This window comes from Artemia franciscana, chromosome 2 (assembly GCF_032884065.1).
Source record: "Artemia franciscana chromosome 2, ASM3288406v1, whole genome shotgun sequence".
Lineage (NCBI taxonomy): Eukaryota > Metazoa > Arthropoda > Branchiopoda > Anostraca > Artemiidae > Artemia > Artemia franciscana.
The window spans coordinates 28,910,168-28,937,188 of record NC_088864.1 but is presented as its reverse complement, the minus strand read 5'-3'; the positions used below and the strand labels follow the sequence as shown (position 1 = coordinate 28,937,188).

Here is a 27,021-nt window from a genome sequence, read left to right as displayed (position 1 = left end):
TGATGCCACTGCCACAGGCAGGTGCAAACAAATGGATTAACTCCACTCCTAAAGAGAGGCAGAATCGTTTAGGAGTGACGAATGGCGTCAAAAGCCTTTGAAATATCAATGGCACAAATGAAGAAGTTAATTTTTGCCTTTTTATGCCTTTCAAGAATCGCTAGAAGTTGCTTGGGCGTTCTGCACGCCAAGACCTTTCCGGAAACCAAATTGGATGTCGTCATGATCATGTTTCATGCTAATTCCATTACAGACAAGCGTTTCAAGAAGCTTGCCAATCGTCGAACATACAGTAATCGGTCTATATGCGTCACAGGATTTGGAGTCTTAATTTTTTTTTTTTAATGCAAGTTACTAGACCTTCACATAGCGCATCAGGAATATACTGCTGGGTGATACAAGCCTGAAATAAAATAGCAAGATGTTCAAATCATTTTACTGTACCGTATGTCAAATGTTCGGGTAACAGGCCGTCTGAACCCGATGCTTTATCTGGTTTAAGACGGCGAATATGTGCCTGAATAGATGCTGGCGTGACAGAGATATAGTTTTTAGAATGATTTTTACTTTGAAAAATGATCAAAAGTGTATATCAAAATGTTGTGGCAAGAGGAGGTGGATCGTCAGAAAATAATGAGGAAAAAGGACTTTCCCAAGAGCCTAAGTCAATCGGATTGTCCTCAGATGAAGAAATCGAGGTAAGTTTCGACGGTAAGATCGACGAGGTAAGATTGCTGATTTGACGCCACTTCCACTGCCGCACAGTATTTCTATATACATGCTTCGTATATTTGACGATTTGAAATAAACTACCTGACCTTGGATAGCCGCAGTCGGCCCAAATACGAAACCAGAACTTATGTCGCTGTTTAGCACTCTGAAGTTCAATGTCTTCACTCCACCCTTTTTTACGTGTCCCAGCTCAAACTTTGGTTAAAGGAAGAAAGACTGAAGCAGCGACCTTGATTGAATGAACTAATTCCGCCAAAAGAAAATCCAAACCGCGAGTGTTCCCGTTTATGGACGTACATAAAAGTTGAAATGAAATCCGGATTTACAACAACACAGAATCTAATGTTCTCTGATGTAGAGAGAGATCAAGACGATTCCAGCAAGGTTTAAAAAAACAACTTAGGCTTTTGCACATGAAGAGGCAGAGAATAGGTAAGTCGAAACTGCTAACTTAAGTGATCGCATGTTAGGATGTCGCTTGAAACGTCAACAATAGTACCATGCATCTGCCGGGCGTCTGTTAGAACGAAATTTAAATCGGAAGTGAACCACGAGTTGTGCACGCAAGAAAACGGCTTCGATTTTGGTAGCAGAAAAATGCCACTAGGAAGGGAAGAAGGTAATATTTGAGTAGGCAGCGCATTCTCATTTTTTAGAACCGTGTTAAAATCACCGCAAATAAATGTTGACTTATTTGCTGACCAACCCTATGAATGGATTTTGAAAGCGAAGTACAGGCTGTGGCAAGTTTACGATAGGAAGTCTCACTTCGGTAGTTCGTTGGCATATACACAAACATCAGAACAAAAGAACCAAAATCAACTGAAATATTTACATCGGAAGATTCAAAAGGAGAGCAACAAAATTTCTTATTCACTGCAATTGCTAGGCCACCGGAAGGACGACCAGATTTCAGTTTGGCAGGCCAAAAAAAGAACATGTGGTCAACGCGAGAGCTTTAGCTGTGAGACATTACAGGCACTTAGAAGGTGTTCAGTGATGCACACAATTTTGTAACTACTAAAAAGCCTTTCGACAGTTAGAAAACTAAAATAAAAGAACGACACGGCTGGGTTAGAAATCATCATCACTTAAAGATTAAACAAGGGCAGATGAATTAAATCTTCCTGAGGCCCCTTGAACGGGGAGGTGCTTCTTAAGCTCCGGACACACCAAGCTATTGCTACAATGATTCCCTCCACAATTAGCGCACTTAATAGTCTGAGATGAACATGCTTGGTCCTTGCTAGTTTGATCACCTCCACATTTATTACATTTAACAGCGTTCTTACAGTCCTTTACGAAATGTCCAAATCCTTGGCAATTTAAGCACTACTTCGGCTTTTCAATTGGCAGAGTCACTCGGAATAGGCAATATTCAATCTTGATGCCAAACTTGATTGCGATATCAAGCTCTTCTTTAGTTTTGAAAATCAGCTGCGTAATTCTAGAACTTCCGTACCTTTTCGCACTTACAACGCTGCTATCAAGCCCTGGAATCTGGGAGACATCATAATCGGGATCCGTCTTGATAATACCGGCATGTTCAGTTTTAATAACTCTGGCACGAATTTTTAATGTAGGGGGAATGGCTGCAACTGCTGCAATGACCGACTCTTCATCGATTAAATGAACGAGCAGTCCATTTTTTCGACTATCTAAGTGCTTTATCTGTGCAGCCATTGTTCTGTACAAATTCACGCTGGTTCTTCGGGCTATGCACGTTAATATTTGCAGGAATGTTCGTTAGCACGACAGGAATGGTATGTGGCGGACGTGGTGATGCTGATGGCCAGACTATTGAGACTGGAACCTGTTTGCAAGTTTCTTGCTTTTCCATTAAGAAGTTTAGCATACGGACACACTCGTTTAAGCGTGAAGCCACAATCGTAGGAACACAATTTGGAAACGATGGCACATCCGAGGGGTTTACGATGACAAAAAGCGGCAGAGCTTCATCACGTTGCACTAAACCACTAATTAATTCATAAATATCTGATAGGAAAGACATAGCAGGGTGCGAACCTCTTCGCTTTTCAAAAATATCCACATGAAAAGCGTTTTTGCACTCTCGATCGCATGATAATTGCATCTTTTGCAAAAAAAAACTTCACAGCAATTTGAATGATTGAGTTCTTATCTTCCGCAATATTCTGCTGCAAAAAGTTCAACACCGGACACACAAAAATAGAGCCTGTCATAGCATAATTACCATGCAGCCAGCTCTCACTTCACAATCGAAAATCATAGTCCAAGTCACTATAATTCTTATTGCAACATGATATAAATCTAAACATAAAAAAACCTACTAAATTAAAAATGTCTGTGCAGTATCTTTAATATGTAGATCAATAAGTATACGTAGGATTATGCGGCACTATAATCCTTATTGCGAAATTTTTTTGTTTCTTCACATAAAACATACTGAATTAACAGTGTCCATGCAATATCTAATTTAAATATCGAAACTTTGAACTCTGAACTAATACGATATTTGCCTGAGATTTGAAATACAAATGTTATGAATCATTAAATATCAACACTGGCTAGAATCAAATAGTATTTTTGAAACATGCTGTAAACAAATTTTGATTTGGGGTTTTCATATTGCAATCAGATTCGCAGCCAACAAGCTCAAAAATGCTAATTATCAGCCTTTTTAGAGGCCCGACAACGTTTGTGAAATAAGTACTTAGTTTGTCTTATTTTAGGAGTTACACTGCGATGTCAATGATTCTTAATGATTAATAGTTAATAAATTACGACTAATTTACTAAATAATCCCTGAACGAGCATGTTTACATGAGTCAAGATGGAGATGGCAAGAGGGAGAGGGAAATGATATTGTAACGGGTTCCAATGGCATCATATGTCCACCACTTGTGAAACATTTACTAAATGAACTTGAAATTTCAAAGCTTATAATGCATTATTAGCCACAACTTTAAAATTTTAGCAAGGCCAAAGATCTTTAAATACCGACTTTGGTAAAACTGAAAAATAACTGGTAAAAAATGTACTGAAAAGATTTTTTATTTTGAAGTTCTATATTAAAATATTAGTCTGGGATTAGTAATACAGAAGCTCAGAAACTCCTAAATGACAACTTTGGTGGAAACCAGCCCTCATTTGTGATATAAGTTCTTGTTGTCTCGGTATGATTTAATTTGGGCAGTCATACTGTGATCCGAGGCCATTTCCAGGGGGAGGGGAACGAGGTTGGAGCACCACCCCCCCCCCAAAAAAAAAAATTCCAACACGTAAAAACTTAACAAAAAGAATGTAAATAAATTTTGATATGTTCTTTGGTTTGCCTTTGTACAACCTTCCCCCCCCCCAAACAAAAATCCTGGATGGACCATTGCTGTAATCTTAGTGACCTTCAATGATTAAAACTTAATTATTGATAAACATTTCTTATATATATATATATATATATATATATATATATATATATATATATATATATATATATATATATATATATATATATATATATATATATATATATATATATATATATATATATATATATAATCCTTGAATAATCATTAGACTTTTTCTGAAGGCATTGGGCTTTTGAATGATTCAATAGGCTTTTGGCTTTTTCTACAATTAGCCATGACTTGATGCCCAAAACTACTTGATATTAATGCAAAATCAACGGTAAAACGGTAATAAGGGAAAAATACGTTTGAGATTTAGGGGGGAGTGTGTTAAAAGGAAACCAAACAAGGACCTTACTTAGAACCTTCAAACTATCCAGACTGAAAACCCTTGAATGACTTTTATATTAACAAGTTGGAACAGGTTGTACTACAACAAAATGAGATCGTTTGTAAAATATTGACTTAAAGCATTTTGATTTTTGACTTCTATATATTGGATTTTGCCTAAAATTTGTACTGGGGAGTTCAGAAGTCTTCGGAATTTATCTTCGGTGATAGTCAATAACTGCTTATGAAAAATGCACTTAGTGTTTACAAATTTGTCATTGGTGCATTCATCGCACAAATCAATTACCATTGTGAAATATTTGGCATATCATGTATTCATTGTGATAAAATTGAGCATTGCTTATGAATTACGTCGTTTTGATTTATAAGAAACATACCGCATTCTAAACCAACCGGCCTGGAGATGGAGCAAACGCGCTTTTTACCAAAGTGAGTTGGAAACAGAGGTCCACATTGTTAACCAAATAAGGGCAAAAGCAGAGTATAAGCGATATTGACAAAAAGGGGCTGGAAACGGAGCACACGTACTTTTTACCAAAGAGAGTCGGAAACAGAGGTGCACATTGTTAACCAAATGAGGGCAAAAGCAGAGCAAAAGCAATATTGACAAAAAGGGGGTTGGAAACGGAGCACACGTATTTTTACCAAAGAGAGTCAGAAACAAAGGTGCACATTGCTAACCAAATGAGGGAAAAAGCAGAGGATAAGCAATATTGACAAAAAGGGTTGGAAATGGAGCACACGTATTTTTACCAAAGAGAGTCAGAAAGAGAGGTGCACATTGTTAACCAAATGAGGGCAAAAGCAGAGCATAAGCAATATTGACAAAAAGGGGGTTGGAAACGGGCACACGTATTTTTACCAAAGAGAGTCGGAAACAAAGGTGCACATTGCTAACCAAATGAGGGAAAAAGCAGAGGATAAGCAATATTGACAAAAAGGGTTGGAAATGGAGCACACGTATTTTTACCAAAGAGAGTCAGAAACAGAGGTGCACATTGTTAACCAAATGAGGGCAAAAGCAGAGCATAAACAACATTGACAAAAAGGGGGGCTGGAAACGGAGCACACGTACTTTAAAAAAAAAGAGAGTCGGAAACAGAGGTGCACACTGTTAATCAAAGGAGGACAAAAGCAGAGCATAAGCAATATTGACTAAAAGGGGTTGGAAACGGAGCAAACGTACTTTTTACCAAAGGGAGTTGAAAATTGAGCATACACACTTTTGACTAAAGGGGTTGGAGATTAACCACACCCACCCAACGAGGTCGAAGAAGGACAAGAACAGTTGACCAGAGGGTGTGAGAGGAGAGAGAGTATATTAAAACCCGGGGAAATCATAAATCATTGATACATTTATATTAAGAATGGCTCGACATTACTGCCGTTGACAGCTCTGTGGGAAAAGTTGCATTAAAAGAGAACTAATGTTGGTGAGTGTTAAAATTGTAGCTCGATTATTCCCGCCTAGAAATAGCCGAAAGAAGAACAAATTTAGCCTGCTTCTTAGTGCTTGCTTCACATACGAATATATATTCTCTAAACTTAAAGTCATTAAGCATTGTCACCAGTTGCCTCTAATAGGAAGAAGTGCAACACCCTAATTATTATTTTCTTTTGAAATACGACCCATATAGTGAGGGTTAACCCTTGATACTTGAAAAAAGAGTCATCCCATCCTCTTGAATGCGAGGTTATCAAGTTTATTGTGCTTCTTTTTTCTTATAATGTGATTCTCTTCTACATTAAAAAAAAATACAAACCTTAATATATATAAAACTTCTTATATTAACCGATTGATTTTGTCTCTGTTATTTCTTTTGGATAATAAATTAATATTATATTCTAATATTCTATTTCTAATATTGTAGATTATCCTTCCATAACATTCCTTGAACAAAATCACAGCTTTAGCCTCTCATTATCAAACTATTTACTCTTTATAGTTTCGCTCAATTTCTATAGTTTGATGTAGAAGACTGCAAATAAAAGCGATCCACTAAAGGATAATGGAAGAAGAATAATAGAGTTTGCTTTGGATACACATTTATCGGAAAGGTAAAATCGAGAAAAGGGATGACCAACCTGAGTAAATCGATTCAGAAATGACTTTGGAAGACCTTTTCTTGCTCCTCCTTCTCTTTGGGGGTTCTGACAAGCAAACAGTTTTGTTTTCTTTGGATCCAGTTGAAAAGTTCGACCTAATTCAGGAATAAAGAGTTCCCCGCGATGATCAAGAACAGCATTCAAGCCTTCAAGGACAGACTGTGACGCCAAGTTCAACTAGAAGAAAAGAAGTAAACAAACTGGAAACAACCTAGTAGCAAGTATAAAAAAAAGACATGGAACTTTGGAGGGAGACAAATACCAAACAGTTTGTAGCAACGAACCGTAAGTAAGGAGCGACCCGGCTCATTAGCAACCAAAACTGTTAAAAACAGAATTTTGATACCAATAGATACGTCAAAAGAATCGGATCTTATGCTGATTTTTAATATATATGCTTCATCAAGTTTAGTCCTACCCATCAGTTTGGTGCTACTTGCGAGGATCTTTCCAAGGAGGAAATTTTCATGGGGGAAGATAATTTCTATGAGGGGGGGTGCTGAATGTCCCAGCATTAGTTAAAAACGATCAGAAATTAAATTAAAAAACAAGTTTTTTCAACTGAAAGTAAGGAGTAACATTAAAACTTAAAACGAACAAAAATTGTTACGTATATGAGGAGGCTCATCCCCTCGTCAATACCTCGCTCTTTACGCTAAATTTTGAATTTTGTAAAATGATGGCCGATATAAGCAATAATTTGTTTATGTTTTTTTTTTCGGCCAATCTTAGCATTTAATTTTACCTTAAGCAGCTTCAGAACTATGATTTTTATGTGATAATAAACCAAAGATATTGTAAGTGTTCGGCTTGTAGATGTTATTATATTAAAAACAAGTTTTTTTTCCAGCAGAAAGTAAGGAATAACATTAAAACTTAGAACGAACATAAATTATTACGTATATCTTTTATAGATCTTATCTTTCATTCACATCAGTCATTTGAGAATTGCTCAACTTGTAACTTTAATTTTCGTAAAAATATTTTCGACCTCTTTGGCCGTCTTGTTACTATACCTTACAAAATTAGTTCCGCAAATATCGTGGGAGAATCTTTCCATGGAGAAATTTCTCGTGGGGGATGGGAATTTACCATGCAGGGGGAGCTGGATTTCCTGACATAATTTTAAAACGATCAGCAATTAAATAAAAATAAGTTTTTTCAACTGAAGCTACATTAAAACTTAAAATGAAAAGAAAATATTACGTATATGAGATGGGTTGCCTCTCCTCAGTAGCTCGCTCTTACGCTAAAGTTTCTTTTTAACTTTCAAAAGAGGATATTATTCTAATTAAATAGCCTTTGTGATTCAGGTGTTGTTATAACAACACCTGACCCTTATTATAACCAGTTATAATAAATTATAACTGGAATGTGATTTTACAAATTTACTGCATTATGGGAGGGGAAAAGGACTTCTTCGGCACCATCGAGTATGGCCATGAAGTTACACTTACTTACACATTTAGTTAACTAGTTTCTTCCTAGCATTATCTTTATAACGAATTAATAGCCTTCAGTTTCACTAACATTGCCAGTAGAGCGAAAAACTATTTCGAATTGAATTAGGTTTAAATCATTACAAATCCTGACTTGGAGACATGCATTCATTCTAAGATATTTGTACTAGTCAATAGTGAAAAAATCTAATAAGTTATTCATTTGTTTGTTTTGTTGGTTCTGCATAATATTTAGCAATCCAAAATTGTTTATTGTTAAATGCATAATCCTTCATAAAACATTTATAGGCTATATGTCACCATAAAGGCACACAAAATAAAACGTAATCACTTAGCTATTATGAAAGATCTAGGAGAATTTCTCCCGCGGACCCAAAAAAAGGCTCTAGGGCTCAGGGACTCTAGGGTGCCATTATCCCTAAAAGCATAGTTATTGGCCTTTTCAACTATGCTGAACAAAATAACTATCTCAAAATTTTAATTGAATGACTTTTGGGCAAAAAAGGGGCATGGGAGGGGTGGCTATTACCCTCTAATCTTTTTGATCACTTAAAAATGACACTAGAACTTCAAATTTCCGTCGAGAACATTGGTTCGGTACGATAACCCCTAAAAAAAATGGATTTCAAGTGGCAGAGGAGGCTGGAATTACTAATGGCAGTCTATAGCCAGATTTTGTAGAATTAAGAAACCAAGGATTATCTTAAAATGCTTCTAAAATTCTTTTACAAAGAGAAACTCGAGCGTGTTTATCTTTTAAACACTTCAACTTTCTAAATAGTATTTTCTTTATGAGTTCTTTTTATTGATTTTTGGTTAGCTGTTTAGCAAGAGTGTAGAGAAGGAAGTGAAACTTTGACGGTCTTTATTTTGGATTGTTTGTATAGAAAGAATATTTCGGAATTAGTCTTTTTTTTTCTGAAAATTTCTGTTTTTGTCCAAGATTCTATTTTTCATTACCAGTTACTGTCTTGCTAGTTTCTTTTCGCCTTTGATCGGGCTTATCTTCAACATAAAGTTTATTTTAATAAACCCGGCGTCTCAACGACTCCATTTGTCACAGATGGAAAATATTGAGAGAGTTAGGAAAGCAATCTTTGCTTTTGTATCCCTGACAACTGGTAAAAGAATAACAGAAGTTCCTAAATGGCATTGCTAAAAAAAAAAAAAAAAAAAAAAAAAAAAAAAAAAAAAAAAAAAAAAAAAAAAAAAAAAAAAAAAAAAAAAAAAAAAAAAAAAAAAAAAAAAAAAAAAAAAAACTCTTACAAATATTCCTCAAACATCAATTCATATACTGTTATTACTTATCAAAGGATTGCCTAATAATTTCTTGTGCTTGGAGTTAATGTAACATTGTTCAAACTAGAACGGAACAACAGGAATTCTAGGAGTTCTTTTTTTAGATTAATATCATAGGCAGCGCAATTCAAGGTTCAAGGTTCAAGAATAGGCAATTCTTAACCTTGAATTTTTAAGAAGTAAATTCTTAATTTACTTAGGCAATAGCGCTGCCTAAGTAAAGAGTGATGTGGGTACCATGTATTTTTTTTCTAGACCGGGGCACTTAGTATCAAAGGAAAATGTAGCAGAAAATTCAAAAAGGGCTCATTCGATTGCAAATTGAATGGACTCGTGCCCTTTTTAATAGTCAAAAGTGATTGGAGGGCAACTAACCCCCCTTCGCTCGCTCATCATTTCCCATCATTTCGCCCAAACACATCCCCACAGCCCTCATGGCAAGGGTTGTAAGTTATACCATGAGGGCATATAAGGATTTTATAGAAAGGATGGTCGTAGGAACTTCGGATGAGGCTCATAGAATTGGTAATCAGAATTTCCAGGGCCCTTTTTGACATTCAAAGTCATCAGAGGGCAGATGACCCCCACACACCTCGTATGTTCCTGAAATACATCTGATAGAAATTTTGAGATAGCCATTTGTTGTCGTTGAAAATTTGAAAAGGGCTCATTCTATTGGAAATGGAAAGGGCTAGTGCCCTTTTTAATAGTCGAAAGTAAGGTTATGTCCTGGGGACATATAAGGTTTATATAGTTAGGGTAATTGTATAAACTTCGGAAAGGGCTCATTGCATTGGTAATCAGAAGTTCTAGTGCCTATTTTAAGATTCAGGGTGATCGGAGGGTGGCTACTCCCCACACACACTACGTATTTTTCCGAGATGTATCTGACAGAAATTTCGAGATTGTCATTTGTTGTCGTTGAAACTACGAAAAAAGCTCGTTCGATTGGAAATTGAAAAGGCCCTCTAGTGCCCTTTTTATAAGTCAAATATGATTGCTGGGCAACAATCCCCCCAACGACCATCAGTTCCCAAAACACATCTTATCAAAATTTTGAGATAACCATTTTGTTTCAGCGCAGTTGGAAAGTCTGGAAATTATGTCTTTCACGATGATATCCCCTCTCAGTCCTCAGCGTGAAGGTTGTAAGGCCCGAGGGCATATAAGGTTTTTATGAAAAGGGCGGTCGTAAAAACTCCGGAATGGGCTCATTTGATTGGAAATAAGATGTTCTAGTGCCGCTTTTATAAATTAAAGTAATCGGAGGGCAGCCACCTCCCCCCCCCACGTTCTATTTCCGCAATATAAATTTTGAGATAGCCATTTGGTCAAAAATAGTCCAAAGATCATATAATAAGGACTTCAGGGTTGACAAAACCTTCAGAATCTGGGGGTAACGGTTATAACTTATGCCCCAGGGCATATTTTATGAAAGGGGTGGCCGTGTGAATTTTAGAAGAGGCTCATTTGGTAGAAAATGCACAGTTCTAGTACCTTTTTAGGATCCAAACATGATGGAGAGCAACTAGCCCCCCCCCCTCCCTCCCTGACATTCTGTTCCCAAAAGGCATTCAATTAAAGTTGTGATATAGCCATTGTGTTACCAGCAGTCAAAAAATCATATGACAATGTCTTTAGGGTGAACACAATCCCCCAGAGTTCATGGGCAAGGTCTGTAAGTTATGCCCCGGGGCATATATGGTTTTTATGGAACGGTTGGTCGCATAAGCTACGGATCGGATGGAGCTAATTTGATTGGAAGTCGGAAGTTTTCCTGCCCTTTTTAAGAATCAAAAATGAACGAAAGGCAATCAGCCCTCCCCCCAGCTTATCATTCCCCAAAACATACGCGATCAAAATTTTAAGAGATCGATTTTGTTCAGCCTTGTTGAAAGTCCCAGTAATTATGTCTTTGGGGATGTCAACCTCCATACAGTCCTCAGGACAATGGCTGTAAGCTATGCAATTCGTTAATTGTTTACACATAGTATATGTTTTTGAGAGAGGTATGCATGTTTGAAGTTTCCTTCCCATGAAGACGAAGGGCATTCAGGTGAGCCTTTAAGAGAATGTTGAGGGGAGTGTTGAACTAAATCGAAACACGTTATGTGTACAAGAATTGTCGAAAGTGTGTAAAACAGGAATAAATGAGTGTATTAATTTGGAAAATTCAGGAAATGATACGGAATATGATCAAAAAGACAATATTTGCATGCTACGGATACTACTACAACTGCCACCACTACTACTACGAGACTACTCCATTTACAATATCGAGGGGAAATTCGAACTAAATTAAAAGATAGAATGTGTACGCAAATTGCCAAAACAGCGTATTTCAAGAATTGATTTGGGTATTAAGTTGGAACTTTCAGAGAATGCTCAAAGGGGAAGATCGTCTCACCAAAAGGCAATATGTGCCCACTGCTGCTAATACTACTGTTACTGCTACATTGACTGCTACAATAACTACTACTACTTCTATTGCAACTACTTGTAAGGTTAAGAGCATTGAGGTGAAAATTTCAAGAAGTATATGAAGATACAGGCTATCAAAAGGACATACGAGCAATGTCACAGCTAATTGTATTAACTTGAACCTTCCAGGACTGAATGAGAGGGATGTTCTACTGACCAAAAGGCAATATGTTAATACTCCTAATACCAGTAGTACTACCGCTATTCAGCACTTTTACTAGCAAAATCAATACTATTACTGTGACCATTATTACGACTATGCCTAAAGGTATGAAGGTGAAAATTTCACGAAATTTTGAGGGGAGAAGGTGAACTGAATCACAGTACGTCGTCTGTATGCTGGTTGTCAAAAAGACGTAACAACAATATCTTAGGAACAGTTTGGCGTGTTAAGTTGAAAATAACAGGGCTTGTTGTGAGGGATGTCGAACAAACCAAAAGAAAATATTTGTATCCTACTGCTACTGCTTTTACTCATACTAATACTACTGTTAATATTATTACTACTTCTATTACTACTACTGCCACTAAAGCTTAGGCTACTACAATTAATTCTAATGCTACTACTACTATTAAAATTTAGGATATTAAGGCGAAAAATTTGGGATATATAGAAACTGTATGGGAAATAACTGGAAACACACTATGCCCACACAGGTTGTCAAGCAGACGCATCAGAAATGCTTCAGGAACAGTTGATGGTATTAAGCAGAAACTTTCAGCGTGTGCGGAAGGGGATGTTGAAGAAACCAAAGGTGGTATGCACAAACTCCAACTAATGCTGCTATTACTGTTGCAACTGCGTAAGTTAAGAGCATTAAGGTGAAGCTTTTAAGGAATATTAGGTGAATGTTGAAATAATCAAAACAAAGTAAGAGCATGTGGACTTTCAAAAAGCAGACAAAGCAATATCTGAAGAACAACTTATATTATTAAATTAGAACATTAAGGGTAAGTTGTGGGGGATTTTGAACTAGCCAGATGGAACTATGTGTATACTTTTAATGCTACCACTACAGTTACTATATCTAATGACGCTACGGGTATTAAGGTGAAACTTTTAGGGTACATTTAGGAGAAGTTTCAATTAAAAAATTGTATGCATGCAGGTTTTCAAAAGAGCATATAAGCAATATCATAGGTAGCACCACTCTCAAATTACTAGAAATAATATTTATTGAAACTTGTAAAGGAGCTAATTCAATTCAAATAGTGCCCATTTTAAGAGTAAAAAGGAGACTGGGAGGGCAAGCAGCCTTTCTCTCAAGCCCATTCATTGTACAAACGAATCCAGTCAGAATTTTGAAACAAAAAATTGTATTCAGTATAGTAGAACGGTCCAGCAACAATGTCTTTAGGGATATTGTGCATGTCAACCCCCCACAATTACGCAATTGGCACATTGTGCTATAAAACTAAATGCTGATTTAAACTAAATTAAAAGGCGTTTTATTTATGGTTGCCAATAAGATACCTCAGCAATATGTCGAGAATAACTGGGGGTATTAAGTTGAAACTTTTGGGGCTACTGCTATTACTACTTCTGCTCTTACAACTTAAATAAATGAAAGAGTGTAAATGTACCCAGGTTGTCACAGAGCATAGATATAATCTTTTGCGAATGATATGAAGTTTTATTTGATTAAAAACTGTAGAAAAGGTTTCTCCAACATAAAAATATCAACCCAAACTATGGACTCTTATAGAAAAAACTGAAAAGATATAAAATATTAATTTTTTTCCATGAAAAAGACTATATCAATAAAAAATGAACAGAAATAAATTCAAAAATTTTTTTAACAAAAAACAGTTTTAAAAAAAGAGCTCTATTTAGCCAAATATGCATAAATAATAAAGTCAAATAACCTTCCAAGCGTAAAACTACCATCACAAACCACTATCAATAAATAAATGAAACTCAAAACGAACATAAATTATAATAAATAGCGGAGTCCAACTAAAAACGAGCATAAATAAAGATGACTAGACCTGATAACCCCCATGCCTGATAGCCCCAGACCAGAACATAATTTGCCCTTTACTGAAAACAAAATGCTTTTAAATATTTTCGCCTTTTTTATTTTCATAAATAAAAAATATCAAGACTTTAAGGAATAAATATCAGTATATGTCAATTAAACTGAACATTTTTCTATTATTTTATTATTATTATTATTAAACGCAAATTATGTTCTGGTTTTGAGAAGGCATGGGGGTTATCAGCCCTAGTCATGTTCATTTCTGCTTGTTTTGAGTTTGACTTGGTTATTTATTGTAATTTCTGTTCGTTTTGATTTTCTTTTATTTATTGATAGTGGCTTATGACAGTTCTACGCTTGGAAGATGATTTCACTTTATTTCTGTTCATTTTTGGCTAAATAGAGCTAGCTCTTTAATTTTCTTTGAAAACCCTGTTTTGTGGGAAACGTTTTTTAAATTAACATAAGTAAAAACCTAGATGTAGCCCATTCGTTTCCGCTGAACTTGTCAACTTTATGGTCTAAAGATGAACAACTGGATCAAACTTGGGCTGACACACAAGCTTTATACACACTGATGTTTGTCTCTATATTCTTCACAGTCACTGTAGTTTAACTTTTTGTCTTCGTTTTATTCATGCTGTCTAACCAAAATAATGCATGTTAACATATTTCACACAAAAAGAAAAAAATTCATTTCTCAAGTTAATGTTTAATCCTCTATCTTCTAAAAACCAATTCAGCTATCTAATCTTGTTTTGAGAAATTTTATCATACTCCATAAATAGCTAAATGCGTAAATATTAATTCTTGTCGCCTATTTCCTCCAGAACAGTTCTCTCTTGAAAACTATCTCTTAATATTTTGTTTGGGACTGCCCATATGGGATTCCTAACTGCAGAACTAGGGGTGCATTTTAAATAGTCTTCTTCTTAAAATTGCGCTGCTGACAAGTGTCTTTTAGTGAAGACGTGCGGCCTTTGGTTGACCAAGAATTCTTGTCTTGTATTTCTTTTCTCCCCCTCTGTTTTTCCATAATTTAACAAAGGGGCAAGAAGATACGCTTTTCTTTTAGCACTAAGTTTTATAAACTGCTGAATCTGCCCTGTTTTTTTTTTTTTTTTTTTTTTTTTTTTTTTTTTTTTTTTTTTTTTTTTTTTTTTTTTTTATCACACTTGGTAATCTAGTTTGGTAATCACTTTTTAAGTCTCATATTTTTATACTTAAAAATCCAAGTGAAAATGCTTACATGTATCTTGTATACTTATATGTAATCTTGAACTGAAATTTTTTTGGGGAGCCGTGATCACGCTTTGGAATTGTATCGATAGGGGTAAAGTTTCAATAGCTACGACCAACAAGATACATTTTGGAGGAGCATACATTTAGGATTGGGACATAGGACAGAAATTCCAAAAATTACACAAATTCTAAGGAAGATGTAAGACATTGGAGGAAATATTACGGAAATCTCGACACTCTGGGGTGTCACTAGCCAAAAGGCCCCCTTCTCTTCATTTGTCTCTAATCAGCTATTAATTAATCATAGATAAATTTTATCATATTGATGAAGAGCTATAGGAGAGAATAAGCAATTATTAAGGAAAATACCTTTTGTATATAAAACAAAAGCTATGCTATGATAGAAAGGAATCTTCACTTTTATCTAGGTCGTTTTATCAATATCTTGATTTTTTAATTTAATCATTATTTAATTAACACTCAAATGCAGGCAGGGGAACCTTTAGGACCAGATTCCCAAGAAATCTCAAAATAATGCTAATTCTCTGATGGTTTTTCATACATTTATACTATTTTGCATTTTTAGAATTTGCTCCTTTCCTCGTATAAGTCTTGTATGCGTGCTTGGCTGCAATCTCAGCCTTCCGAGGTTGAGAACCTACTAATGGGTTTTTAATGAATTGACTAGTATAGTGTTTCGTAATATTGATCGACTAAACAAATCACCTGATTTAGGATAGGTTTAGACTTTACGTATGGAAATCTGGAAGTGTTCAGTTGAAAAAAGAGGCTCCTCTTTGTAGCCCATTGTTAAAATAGTGGTTCTTATTTTTCTAGTTCCTCGCTTGAGTTCCTCTTTTGAAATATACCTAATATCCTCATGCGCTTCTAGAAGCACATAGGGGTAACGACATCCTTCTTCGTATCCTGCTGCAATTCCATCATTCCCAGTTGCACCAACGTCTTAAGAGTCAACGTCTCAAGAAGGATATTTTTAATAAGTAAATTTCAATCTGACTAGTATGTGCGGCGCACGGTGGACGAGCTCTGTTCCTGGGGAACACCGGAAGGTTGCCTTTTTGTTCATAGATCCCCAATTTTCAAAACAACGGCCTGAAAATTGTCATTAAGGCTGGCAGATGAAATTCCTTCTAAGAAGCTTGTTGGTTACTATTCGGATCTTTCGAAACTATCCGACATTTGGAAATATATCTTTTCAGTCTGTGTTCAGAACATATTGGAATACAAATGTTGATTTATTGAATGAAAAGAATCAGAGAGCAGGTCTCCCTCAGCAGAACAGGTAGCTTTTTAAGGGCCAAAAAGGGATGCTCGCAGAAAAACAATTGCGTTAAAACACGTTTGGGGTACGTAAGAAGAGGGGACAGGGTCTGAAACCAACCTTCTTGAATTTTCAAGAATTGCACAACTATCGTTTCTTCTTCAACTCTGAGGACAACTTGTTTTCTTTAGGTGAAAAATTCGCCTGATTGTTCTTTTTTCTACCTATTGGCCACAGACCCAGTGTTTTTCAAGATTTTCTTTTTTGGTTTAGAATTTCTAGACGAATATAAAATCCATTTTTCGTCTAACAGTCTTGAGAATAGAAGCCCGGAATAAGGATAGAAGAATCACTAGAATAGGTTTCATACAGTAAGAATGTTCAAATTAACAGTAATGTCGAAGTAGCACGGCCAAGTCTTTTAGAAAAACGTTAAAACACTCGGCTGCTCTTTCAAAGCCTTTCTTATGTGATAAAGACAAACTGAGTTTCAGTAACTGTTTTCTACAACTTTGCGTTTATTACTGTAAACTAATTAATGCAGTGCCAGTAAAAATCCCTTAGGTACGAAGTTTTTTTATAAATACAAACCTATTTAAAAGCTGAGAGATCCTGAAATGACATGCGGCTTTCAGAAATCAATCTCACTAATTTCATTTTATATGTTGGACTCGTCCTTGGATTTTGAACATTCACAGAAATATCTCTTATAAATTTGGGATAGAGAGAAAAAAAGGAAGGAAAAAAACATTCATCATATTGAAAAAAAAAATTGAAATTGGGTATAGGTTAAAAAAAAATGTCAATAACTAGTAGGCTATGTTTTTGAAGTTGGAACTAATATTTTCTTCAAATTTTAGCTGATGAAGTATGGTCATTTTCTAAGAAACATAGTCTAACTCCAAATCCAGATGTTTGGGCTTTTTTTTACGTCCTCGGGCATTAGAGCTATCATTTTTCTCCTTTCATTTTCTAACACAAGATTACCCATTTTTTTATATAGGCACTTTCTTTTGTCTTTCAATGAATGGTCAGTTAACTTAAAAGTTATTTTTACCTCATCCAGCACAATCCAGTGACCGGATTTCAAAGCTTGCAATAGAGGACCGTCTCTCCACGAAAACTGTCCACCTGCACCTCCTTCTACTGGCAAATCTGCACCAAATAAGTCTGCAACATCCTACAAAATTAAAAACTGTATTTAAATCCATTGTAAAGTAAGCACTAAAAAAATAAAACAATGTATATTATAAGTACAGACAGAAATGTTCAAATATTTCAAGAGCCCCTCCTAGAAATTTAAAAATCATGGCCAAAAATATGTTGTTTTTTCCTACCTGGATCCCCCTTGTCCCTTAATAATTGAACCTTTGTAGATGGTTAAATGTATTACCTAACGTGGCGAAGCAGCACTAAGCTATTGTGGACTACTACAGTCAGACTTGAGAAGTTCCACGAAATCGAAGCTGCTTAAAAATGGCTCGACTAAGCTGTTTTAAAGACTTACTTTATCACTAATTATTTTATTACTTCTTATGCATCCATAATACATAATAAAGATCAACCCAATTCTTCATCGACTATTCATACTTAGCTAGGCTCCGATAATGACTAGATGACAAGCAAACGCGATTGAATGCCGATCCTTCATCAGCCAATGACAACTCTATAATCATTTCTCTCAAAGATAATAAAAAAAAAAACTGGTTGTCTATACATACGTAAAGGCATCATCACCTTGCAGTGCATATGCATATGTAAGGATATCCTCTTGATGAGGAATCTTCAAGATTTTCATGCTTCCAATTATATTACCATGATATAAAATATACTATTTATTCTTATACAAAAGCGCTCATATATATATATATATATATAAAATTACCATGTGTATGTGTTACCAAAGATTCGACAATTTTTTTTTTCTTTGTATATGCAAAATACAACCAATAAAAGTGCCGCATTAAGCCAACTAGAATGAACTACCAGTGAAAAACATTAATGTAAAGTCAGGTAGGTTTTGACATTTCCGCTTCGCATATATCTATTGAAATTAACCAATCAAACGGTTCGTGGTAACGAACTGGAGTAAGGAGCGACTCGGCTCCTTAGTAACCGAAACTCTAAAAAATGGAATTTCAATACCATTAGTTACATCAAAAGAATCACACTTATATGCTGATTTTAAATATATAAGTTTCATCAAGTTTAGTGTCGCCCATCGAAAGTTACGAGCCTGAGAAAATTTGCTTTATTTCAGAAAATTGGGGAAACACCCCCTAAAAGTCATTAGATTTTAACACAAATCACACCATCAAATTCAGCGTATCAAAGAACCCTGCTGTAAAAGTTTCAAGCTCCTATGTACAAAAATGTGGAATTTTGTAATTTGAAGCGTTTTTTTTTTTTTTTTTTTTTTTTGTTTAGAGGTGATTTTATCGACCCAGTTGTCCTACAATGTCACGAGAGGGCTCGTTCTAACGGAAATTTAAAGTTCTAGTGCTATTTTTAAGTGACCAAATAAATCGGAGGGCACCTAGGCCCCCTCCCACGCTCATTTTTTCCCAAAGTCACCAGATCAAAATTCTGAGATAGCCATTATGTTCAACATAGTCGAAAAACCTAATAATTATGTCTTTTGCGACGACTCAATCCCCCAGAGTCCCTGGGGGAGGGGCTATAGGTTACAAACTTTGACTATAGGAAAACATGGAGGAATTTATTATGAGGGAAGAGAACTTCCATGAAGGGGCTGCAGGATTTCCTAGCATTATTTAAGAAAAACAATAAGAAAATTAAAAAATTAAAAAAAATCAGCTGAAAGCAAGGAGCAGGATTAATGCCTAAAAAGAACAGAAATTACTACGTAAATAAGGGTGTTCATCACCTCCAAAATACTTCTTTGGAGTATTGTCCAAAGTACTTCTTTGGAGCATACTTCTACGGCCTTTGGGATTCAGGGGTCATTCTTAAAGAATTAGGATAAAATTCAAGCTTTAGTGTAAAGAGCGAGGTATTGACTAGGGGGAAAACCTCCTCATATACGTAATAAAAATATACAAACATAGAAGTTCGTTATGTAAGTTAATTCTTAAGTTACGTATATTTATTACTAATAAAAACGTTCGTAAAAAAAATAAAAAGTTCTAGTTGCCTTTTTAAGTAATCAAAAACAGGAGAGCAACTAGGCCTCCTCCCCCACCCCCTTTTCTGTATTTGTTAACTATGAGAAAGCCATTTACCAGAAAAAAAATATGTAAATTTTGTTTTAATTATTTATGTGAGGTGAGCCAAAATCAACACATGCATTAATTCAAAAACGTTCAGAAATTTAATACAAAAAAAACAAGTTTTTTTAACTTCAAGTAAGGAGCGACACTAAAACTTAAAACGAATATATGAAACGGGTTGACCCCTCCGCAACTGCAGACTTGTCTCAAAAGTAGTTGTTTCAGAGGGAACATATACCTTAGGATAATATTCAAGACAAGTTAAAACAATCTTAACTCTTTAGCATCTTAACTCCTTAACAATCCAACTTTACGCCTTAGATATTAAAAACAAACTTCAAAACTTGAGGTAACTTTGGAGCGAAATGTAAGTGTTTCTACTAAGTTCACTACACAAAATGGAGGCTTACCGTTTGTTCAGACAAATTAATACGGACAAGTTCATAGCCGGCAACTTTAGACATAGCTTCAACTAAACTTGTTTTTCCAACTCCGGGACTTCCTTCAAGTAAAATCGGTTTGGATAGCTGCAAACTTCTCAAGACCCGAGCAACATTAATGGCCGTGGTAGGAGCTTTGAACTTGAAAAGGTTTTGTTCCACCTTTGCTGGTCCTCGTTCAATGAAGAAAGGATTTATTCCAAACTTTTCAGCGTCCAAAATTATTTGTACATCTTTATAATCTCCAATTAAATTCGAGGTGTCTATTGATTGCCCAGATAAACGTAAAATTTGTTTTGACATGAGTTCAACCGCTGCTTTTTTCAATGCCCGAGGTTCCGAGAGCCTGGAAGTTAAAAATATGTTGTCATTTTGGTAATATGTTCATCCGGTTTTTCATTTTAAAAAACCCAATAACAGCGAAAAAAAAATTAATAAAAAAAAACTAAGCTATTCAGAAATATTTTCAAGAACGGAAATTGACCAACCATAAACATAGGCAATAACCAAAGTAGCCATAGAAAAACAAAAGCAAAGTTTTTGCCAAAAAGGTATTAGCTCTCCATGTTTGCATTTCGGCACCAGTGGCCTCATTTCAATGAAATATAGCAAGAGAGATAATACTTCTCAAAATGTAGAGACTGGGGGACAATTGGCTTTTTTTATTTCTATTTTTCAATGAAAATACTAAAGATATCCCCCCCCCCCAATTGACTTCCCTGTTCGGCACCCTCAGGAGCCTGAGTTTTCATACATGGAAGCCACAAATCGGGTTTCTTTTATAATTGAACATAAAAAGCTTGCATCACAATCTTTTAGATGGTCTTCCCTTCGTCCGGGCAGGAGCTCGGACCCCCGGCACTCGTGGATATCTAGATGGGAAATCAAACTTTTGCACTATTCGATCAAAAGCATCACGTCATAAAGCTCACTAACCTAAGAGAATTAGATGTTTCACATAAAATTGATTACAGCCCTAAAAAAAAAAAACCTTAGAAAAGTCTGGACACGTCAAAGAGAACCCGTGAATTGGAAAATTTTGGGAACCATCACATTGATGTATAGGAAACAACTGATTGATTTTAAACTAACCAAAAGAGGAATTTATAGCGAAAAATTCGCCTTAGTTGAATCCACGTCCAGCGAAGACAATGTAAGAAGAATACCCCCTGCAAAAAGTTTAATTTTAGCACCTAATAGTCTGTCTCTCTCTTTATTCAATTGGGAATTGGGGTTCGCATGATTATTTTGACATTATTTGACAAAGATCTGATATCAAACCACGGAGTTTGCATGATTTTTTTGACATTAATTGGCAAGGATCTGGTATAAAAATAATCCCCATACCGACACAGTATTTCAATACATTCCATGGAAGATACAATATAAACTAGCTTGTGCTGCAACTTCACACAGTAGGTTATGATACCATCGATCACACAATGAAGGATTTTCAGGCACGTCAAGGCATACGACTGATGCATTCTTCCAAATGCAGCTATTAACAGGATAGAGCATGTTCATTCAGATCAATATCATTAAGCTAACACATGAATATCACTATGCTTCACAATTAAACAGAAACAAAAAAAGTATCAAGTGTGACTCAGCCCAACTCAACTCAACTCCATCCAACTCAATCCCTTGTAACAAACACTTATTCAATTCAACCTACAGGTTAATTCCATCCCTTTCAAACCAAACCCGTACAACTTCAACCCACTCAAAGCAGTCCTCATTTAAGCCAATGCCCGTTCATTTCATCTCTGATTCAGCTCAACTGTCCTTAAGCCCTTTTTGTCCCAGTTCCGTCCATTTAATCTTTTAGTAATACATCCCTCAGCACTTGTTTGCAGAAGTCTATGGACAGCCTTGGAACAAATTTTAACCACTTCTAGTTAAAGGCTAAAAATTTGCTTTTTTACTTCGGTCCAAGTTCCCACCTATATTGAACTGCCGCAAACCGAAGTTCATATCTCTATGTTTAAATATTTTATGGTGTTTAAGCTTTTAGTGAAATCAAACTTTTTAAGGTTTTTGTGGGAATATCGTCTTTTTAGATAAAAAGACATGCTAAAGACCTGCAATAAAAAAATATTGTTCAGGCAATTTAAAATATTTAAACGTGATAAATTCATCGCACACATCGAGTATCAATTATTCATTTTTGACCTAAAAAGAAACATTTTGCAAGAGGCTAATAAAAGCAAAAAAAATTATATGTCTAACATATTTTCTCTTGTTTTCGGCCACTGTAGGGGAGAGTGTTGTACCTTTCACGATTTAAAAAAAAACAACACGACAACTGTTTTTCAATATGAAATGATTTATTGAATTCATGACAAACTTCAGTTCTTGAAACGCACATTAAATCTCTGGAACATATGTTGCATTAATTTATATTTTTTTTAGAGTAAATAAAGGTACAAACACTGATTTGCTACCCCAATGATGCCTGGATGCCTCTCAACATAAAATCTTTCAAACTGACCCTGAGAAATATTATCATAGATGGAATGCTGACACTAGCAGCATTTATGGCGTGAAAACCCCTTCGGGCTGTTTTTCTGAGAAATTTCTTTGCATCTGAGCTAAATATCCTTGCCAATTTGTTTCAAGGTCATCTAAGCTGCTCAGACAAAAAAAAAAAAAAAAAAAAAAAAAAAAAAAAAAAAAAAAAAAAAAAAAAAAAAAAAAGAGAGAGAGAGAACGGGAGATGCATTCTAAGTACAAATCATCTAAATGATGCTAAATAATTGACCTTATTTTAATTAATAATGTTTTTTACATCATATAATGACAGATTTCGCCATTGACCGGTCAAAGCTACAATGTTTATTGCAGTCAAAGGTACAGCGTACATCCGTTGTTTATTAAATGCATTCATTCAGTTATATGTTATGGATACGACATTGAAACACTATGCAACTTTTTTACTCCAAAGATATAACTGCAATGTAAAACAGTGAAAAGTAAATCAACAATAATAAAAGAGTATAATAAAGTAATTAGTACATAAAAAATACTTACTTTTAGAGATAGAAATGGGTTACGAAAAAATTAAAAATTTTGCAAGCATGCGTATAACATGTGTAACAGCGCTCATAGGAGCTAATGCATGTAACAATATATTTAAATGCCAAAAAATATGTAAGATGACATCACAAAACAGGGTGGCCAAAGGTACACGCCGGTCATAGGTACAACACTTCCCCTAATTCATAACATGCTCTTGTGCTTACATATTTAATTGCATAATTTTTCTATGCCAATAAAATTTAAAGTGTCGATCGACTTCGATTTATTTGGATGAAGTGTCGATTTACTTCAAATCCGTTTGTTTGCTGTCAATTTATTCACTAGCTGAAAGATAAACACACCATAGTTTGTCATTCAACGCTCTTACCAAATAACAGCATTGCTACCGCGCAATTGCGTCCCAGCTACCCTAATAGCTGGATGTAGAAATAGGTCATGTACAAAACGCTGCTAATTCAGTTGTTTCATTTTTTCAAATTGGCATTGTGTTTCAGCTGTTGACGAGAAATAAGTGCAAAAAAAAAAAAAAATGTACTACAGCCTAGGACTATATCCAGACATTAGAGGTATACAGCAGGAATTCAATTATGTGGCAGCAACTGTCATATCCATAAAGAACGTTGAACGACATTTCCAGTGGCATGTTTGAGTTGGGCAAACAACTCTAGGGCAACGGCATAGAGTTGAGTTGAACGGGTTGAAATAATTGAGGCTTGAGATGAATTTGGTTGAATTCCACGCGGGTTGAATTAAATGGACTTGAAATTAATATGGAATGAGTTGAATGATGGTTGAGGTGAAAGGGGCTGGATTAAACGAGATTGAGTTAAATATTGTTGCTCTGAATGAACGTTTAGTTAAACGGGGGTTGAAGCAAGTGATAGTTGACGTGAATTTGGACTGAGTTGCATGTGTGTTGGGTTAAATGGGGTTAAATTGAAGGGGTAATTGGCTGAACGACTCTTGATTTCACAATAATTGATTTAAACTGAGTTAGGTCTAATGGGCTGAACTGCACTGGGTGGATCTGAATGGGGTTGAGTTGTAATATGTAATAGGACCATTACTTTAAAGTTAACACCTTTATTCCAACAGATACTAAACTGATGGCAAATGCTAGGCTATTGTTAAGCAAAGTTTCTCGGCATGCCAGTTAGTGAGGCAAAGTGAGAAATGTGGTCTAAAACGAAATTTCAGTCTCAACATGAAAGCGCAACTTTCAAAAAAAAAAAAACACACACACTTCTGGCAATTTTTAAATAGCAATCCATGCTAGTTCTCCGTTTTCCCTTTAAGAAATCCGGCTTAAAACCGATTCACTAGTTGTTTCCTAACAAAAAAGAATTCTTCAGTAAAATTAAAAAACAGGACTAGGAAGGGGCTTTCCATGCCCTTATAATTACAAATTACCCACATAAATTGTTCCCTGCTTAACCCACAAGAGGGAAAGATCAGGAAAGCGGGCCTTGAAAACATGGGTTAATGAGGAATCACATGTTGACAAGAGTCATTATCAAAGGATAGACAGAAACGAATATTCCCTTGACTGGTATTATTTCCAGAATAACATATGAGGAATCAGAAGCCCAAAACTGCAAAGCAACATTATTCATTCATGAGCTAATTAGCTTTCCCTTGATAAGGGTCACAAGAGAAAGTAGGCTAATGATTCTTATAAGGAAAACCACTACTCAAAAAAGCTTTTAATAGGACAAAAGGAAGGAAAGAAGTTCTTATTTTCTATATAAATTAACTTGGTGGTCATTATTGTGAATCATATAAGTTGATGGAAGGACTGTTGAAAAAAAAAATCGAGGTACGTAAAACCTGAAGAGAGAGGGAAGGAAGAGATATAACTCAAATGACACCTAAAAAGCTAAAATCATCATTTCTCAGTGATAATAGCACACTAACAAAATCAAGTCACAAGATGAAAAGAACAAAAAAGACCTGCTACTAAGAAAGAAAAGACAATAGAGTAATTAGAAAAAATATCCTAGAACTCTTAAGGAAATATGCACTTCTAATAAATGGCGAATTTTGAGGTCCTCAGCAAGGGGGCTACATACCTTCATCATACGCACAGTTGTTAAATCAAATTTCAAATAAGGGGCGATTATTTATCGCCCTGATTCGTTAATCAGGGGCGAAGTCGGTTAGTATTTAGACAAATTCTGAATCGTACTGACTATATCCAGATGATTTTTGAACCATGTAGAAGGTATATAAATTTCTTATGATAACTAATTTCAAGTAGACTTCACTATCTGATTGGTGCATTAGCATGAAAACCAATAATAAATATTGTTTTTAATTTTCCCTAATTTTGGTTTTGTGGAATTGTTAGAACTTACCTCTAAACGGCTCAGAAAAAGTATTACAATTAATAATCTTCAATAATTTCGATTTCCAAAATTTTTGCTTTGAAGACTTTATGTCAAAATTTTTTTCTATCATAGATTAATCTTACGTGTATAAAATCCAATAATAAACGGTTTGGTTTCGCCCAGACCTAAAATACAAACATCTTAAAGCATAAAGGTAAAGACAAAGACAACATGTAAATTTCGATGAGTTAACAAACTTTAAAGTGCTTTATTGACACTATGAGATTTATTTGTTTCTTTTTTTATATTTTTATAAGATTTTAAATAAGATATTTTATAAATGTAATACCAACATACTAGTTAGTAGCAAACTAGGTCAAAGATCAATACCAATGACGAATTCAAAGCGAATCATCAGATATTACATTACGCTCCCTTTTATCAACACGAGTTTTCCCATTAACATAACTGACCGAAGGCGCCAAACTACAGAAGAAAAAATGCTCAATATTTGAATAGGCTTGTGGCGGAAAAAAAAGTAGTAAAAAAGTAAATTCCTAGGGAAGGAACTTGTTCTAATATGGATTATATTAAAAAAAGAAACGACTTTTTGCCATGGGCTGCAAGTTGCCTAATGAAATTCTTGTTTTCCTAGGTTCGGGAAATGATGCAGACGGATACAACTTTTTGCTCAAGAAAGCTATATTTTTCTAGATAATATGTGGTAAGAGAATTATAATTTGTTGCTGGGCAACAAGATACTAAAATACCTTATGTATTATTATCAGCTGGTGGCTTTTAAGCTTTACCGATTGTCCGCTAGTAACATATACATTGTAGGCAATATTTTAGCGTAATTTAGTTTTTGTGAAGCCAACTTACCGAAAAATATTTTTTTTGTTATTTATACAAAATATTATTGAATATTTGGAATTGATTTAACTTGTAAACTAGCATCGACTGATCCAGAGGGGTTAACCTTCCACACCTCCTCTTCCTTCTTTGAGTGCAGTTTACTTTTACGTACTTTTTGGATACATTTATTTGAATAGGTTGAGCCAAAAACAAAAAAAAAGAGAAAAAGCAAGGTCTAAATTCTAAGTAGTCGTTCTCATTCCTCTCGAAATCTAGATCCGCCACTGTGGACTAGTCAATTAAATCGAAACCGTTTGTAGAAAAAAAATAAATAAAAATAAAGCAAAATTAATAACTAGATAATTTGGCTTGCCTTTCTGTAGAAGTTGTCCCCGTTCCAAGACCATCAAGGAAAACTAGACAGCCTCCATGAGCGTACGCCGAACCAACGTCTAATAATTGACTGGAACCATCTTTTCCGGGAAGAGCTACCATATTTATAAAACTGACCCACGATAGTATGTCGCGAATGCTTATTGTTGACCTCAAATAAAAAACAATAGTTTAAACACACAAAAAGAGAAACATAAATGAAACAAAAATGCTAAGCACAAGGCCCTACTTCTGAGGCCATAACAGTTTTTTATGTCGATTTTAGTCTACATTAGCTAACTAAAGGCTTCTTTACGATAAATATCACAACAGCGCAGTTGGAGCGCACATTTTCAGTTCTAACTGTTTTTATTAGAAAGTGCATAGAGCCTTGGCAGAAACCTGACACACTGCATTTAAAGGAGTCTATGAAACAGAGG

At 35.2% G+C, this 27,021-nt stretch overlaps 1 protein-coding gene across 1 annotated transcript in view; it reads right to left on the bottom strand.

Annotated features, from left to right (window-relative positions):
- Window positions 1–27,021, bottom strand: part of LOC136039840 (midasin-like) — a gene marked incomplete in the record, with an annotated part of 305,680 nt that overhangs the window by 183,771 nt on the left and 94,888 nt on the right. The window contains 4 exon segments of the mRNA XM_065723761.1: window positions 6,555–6,752; window positions 17,376–17,498; window positions 19,959–20,334; window positions 26,583–26,753. Coding sequence (XP_065579833.1) covers window positions 6,555–6,752; window positions 17,376–17,498; window positions 19,959–20,334; window positions 26,583–26,753 — 868 coding nt within the window.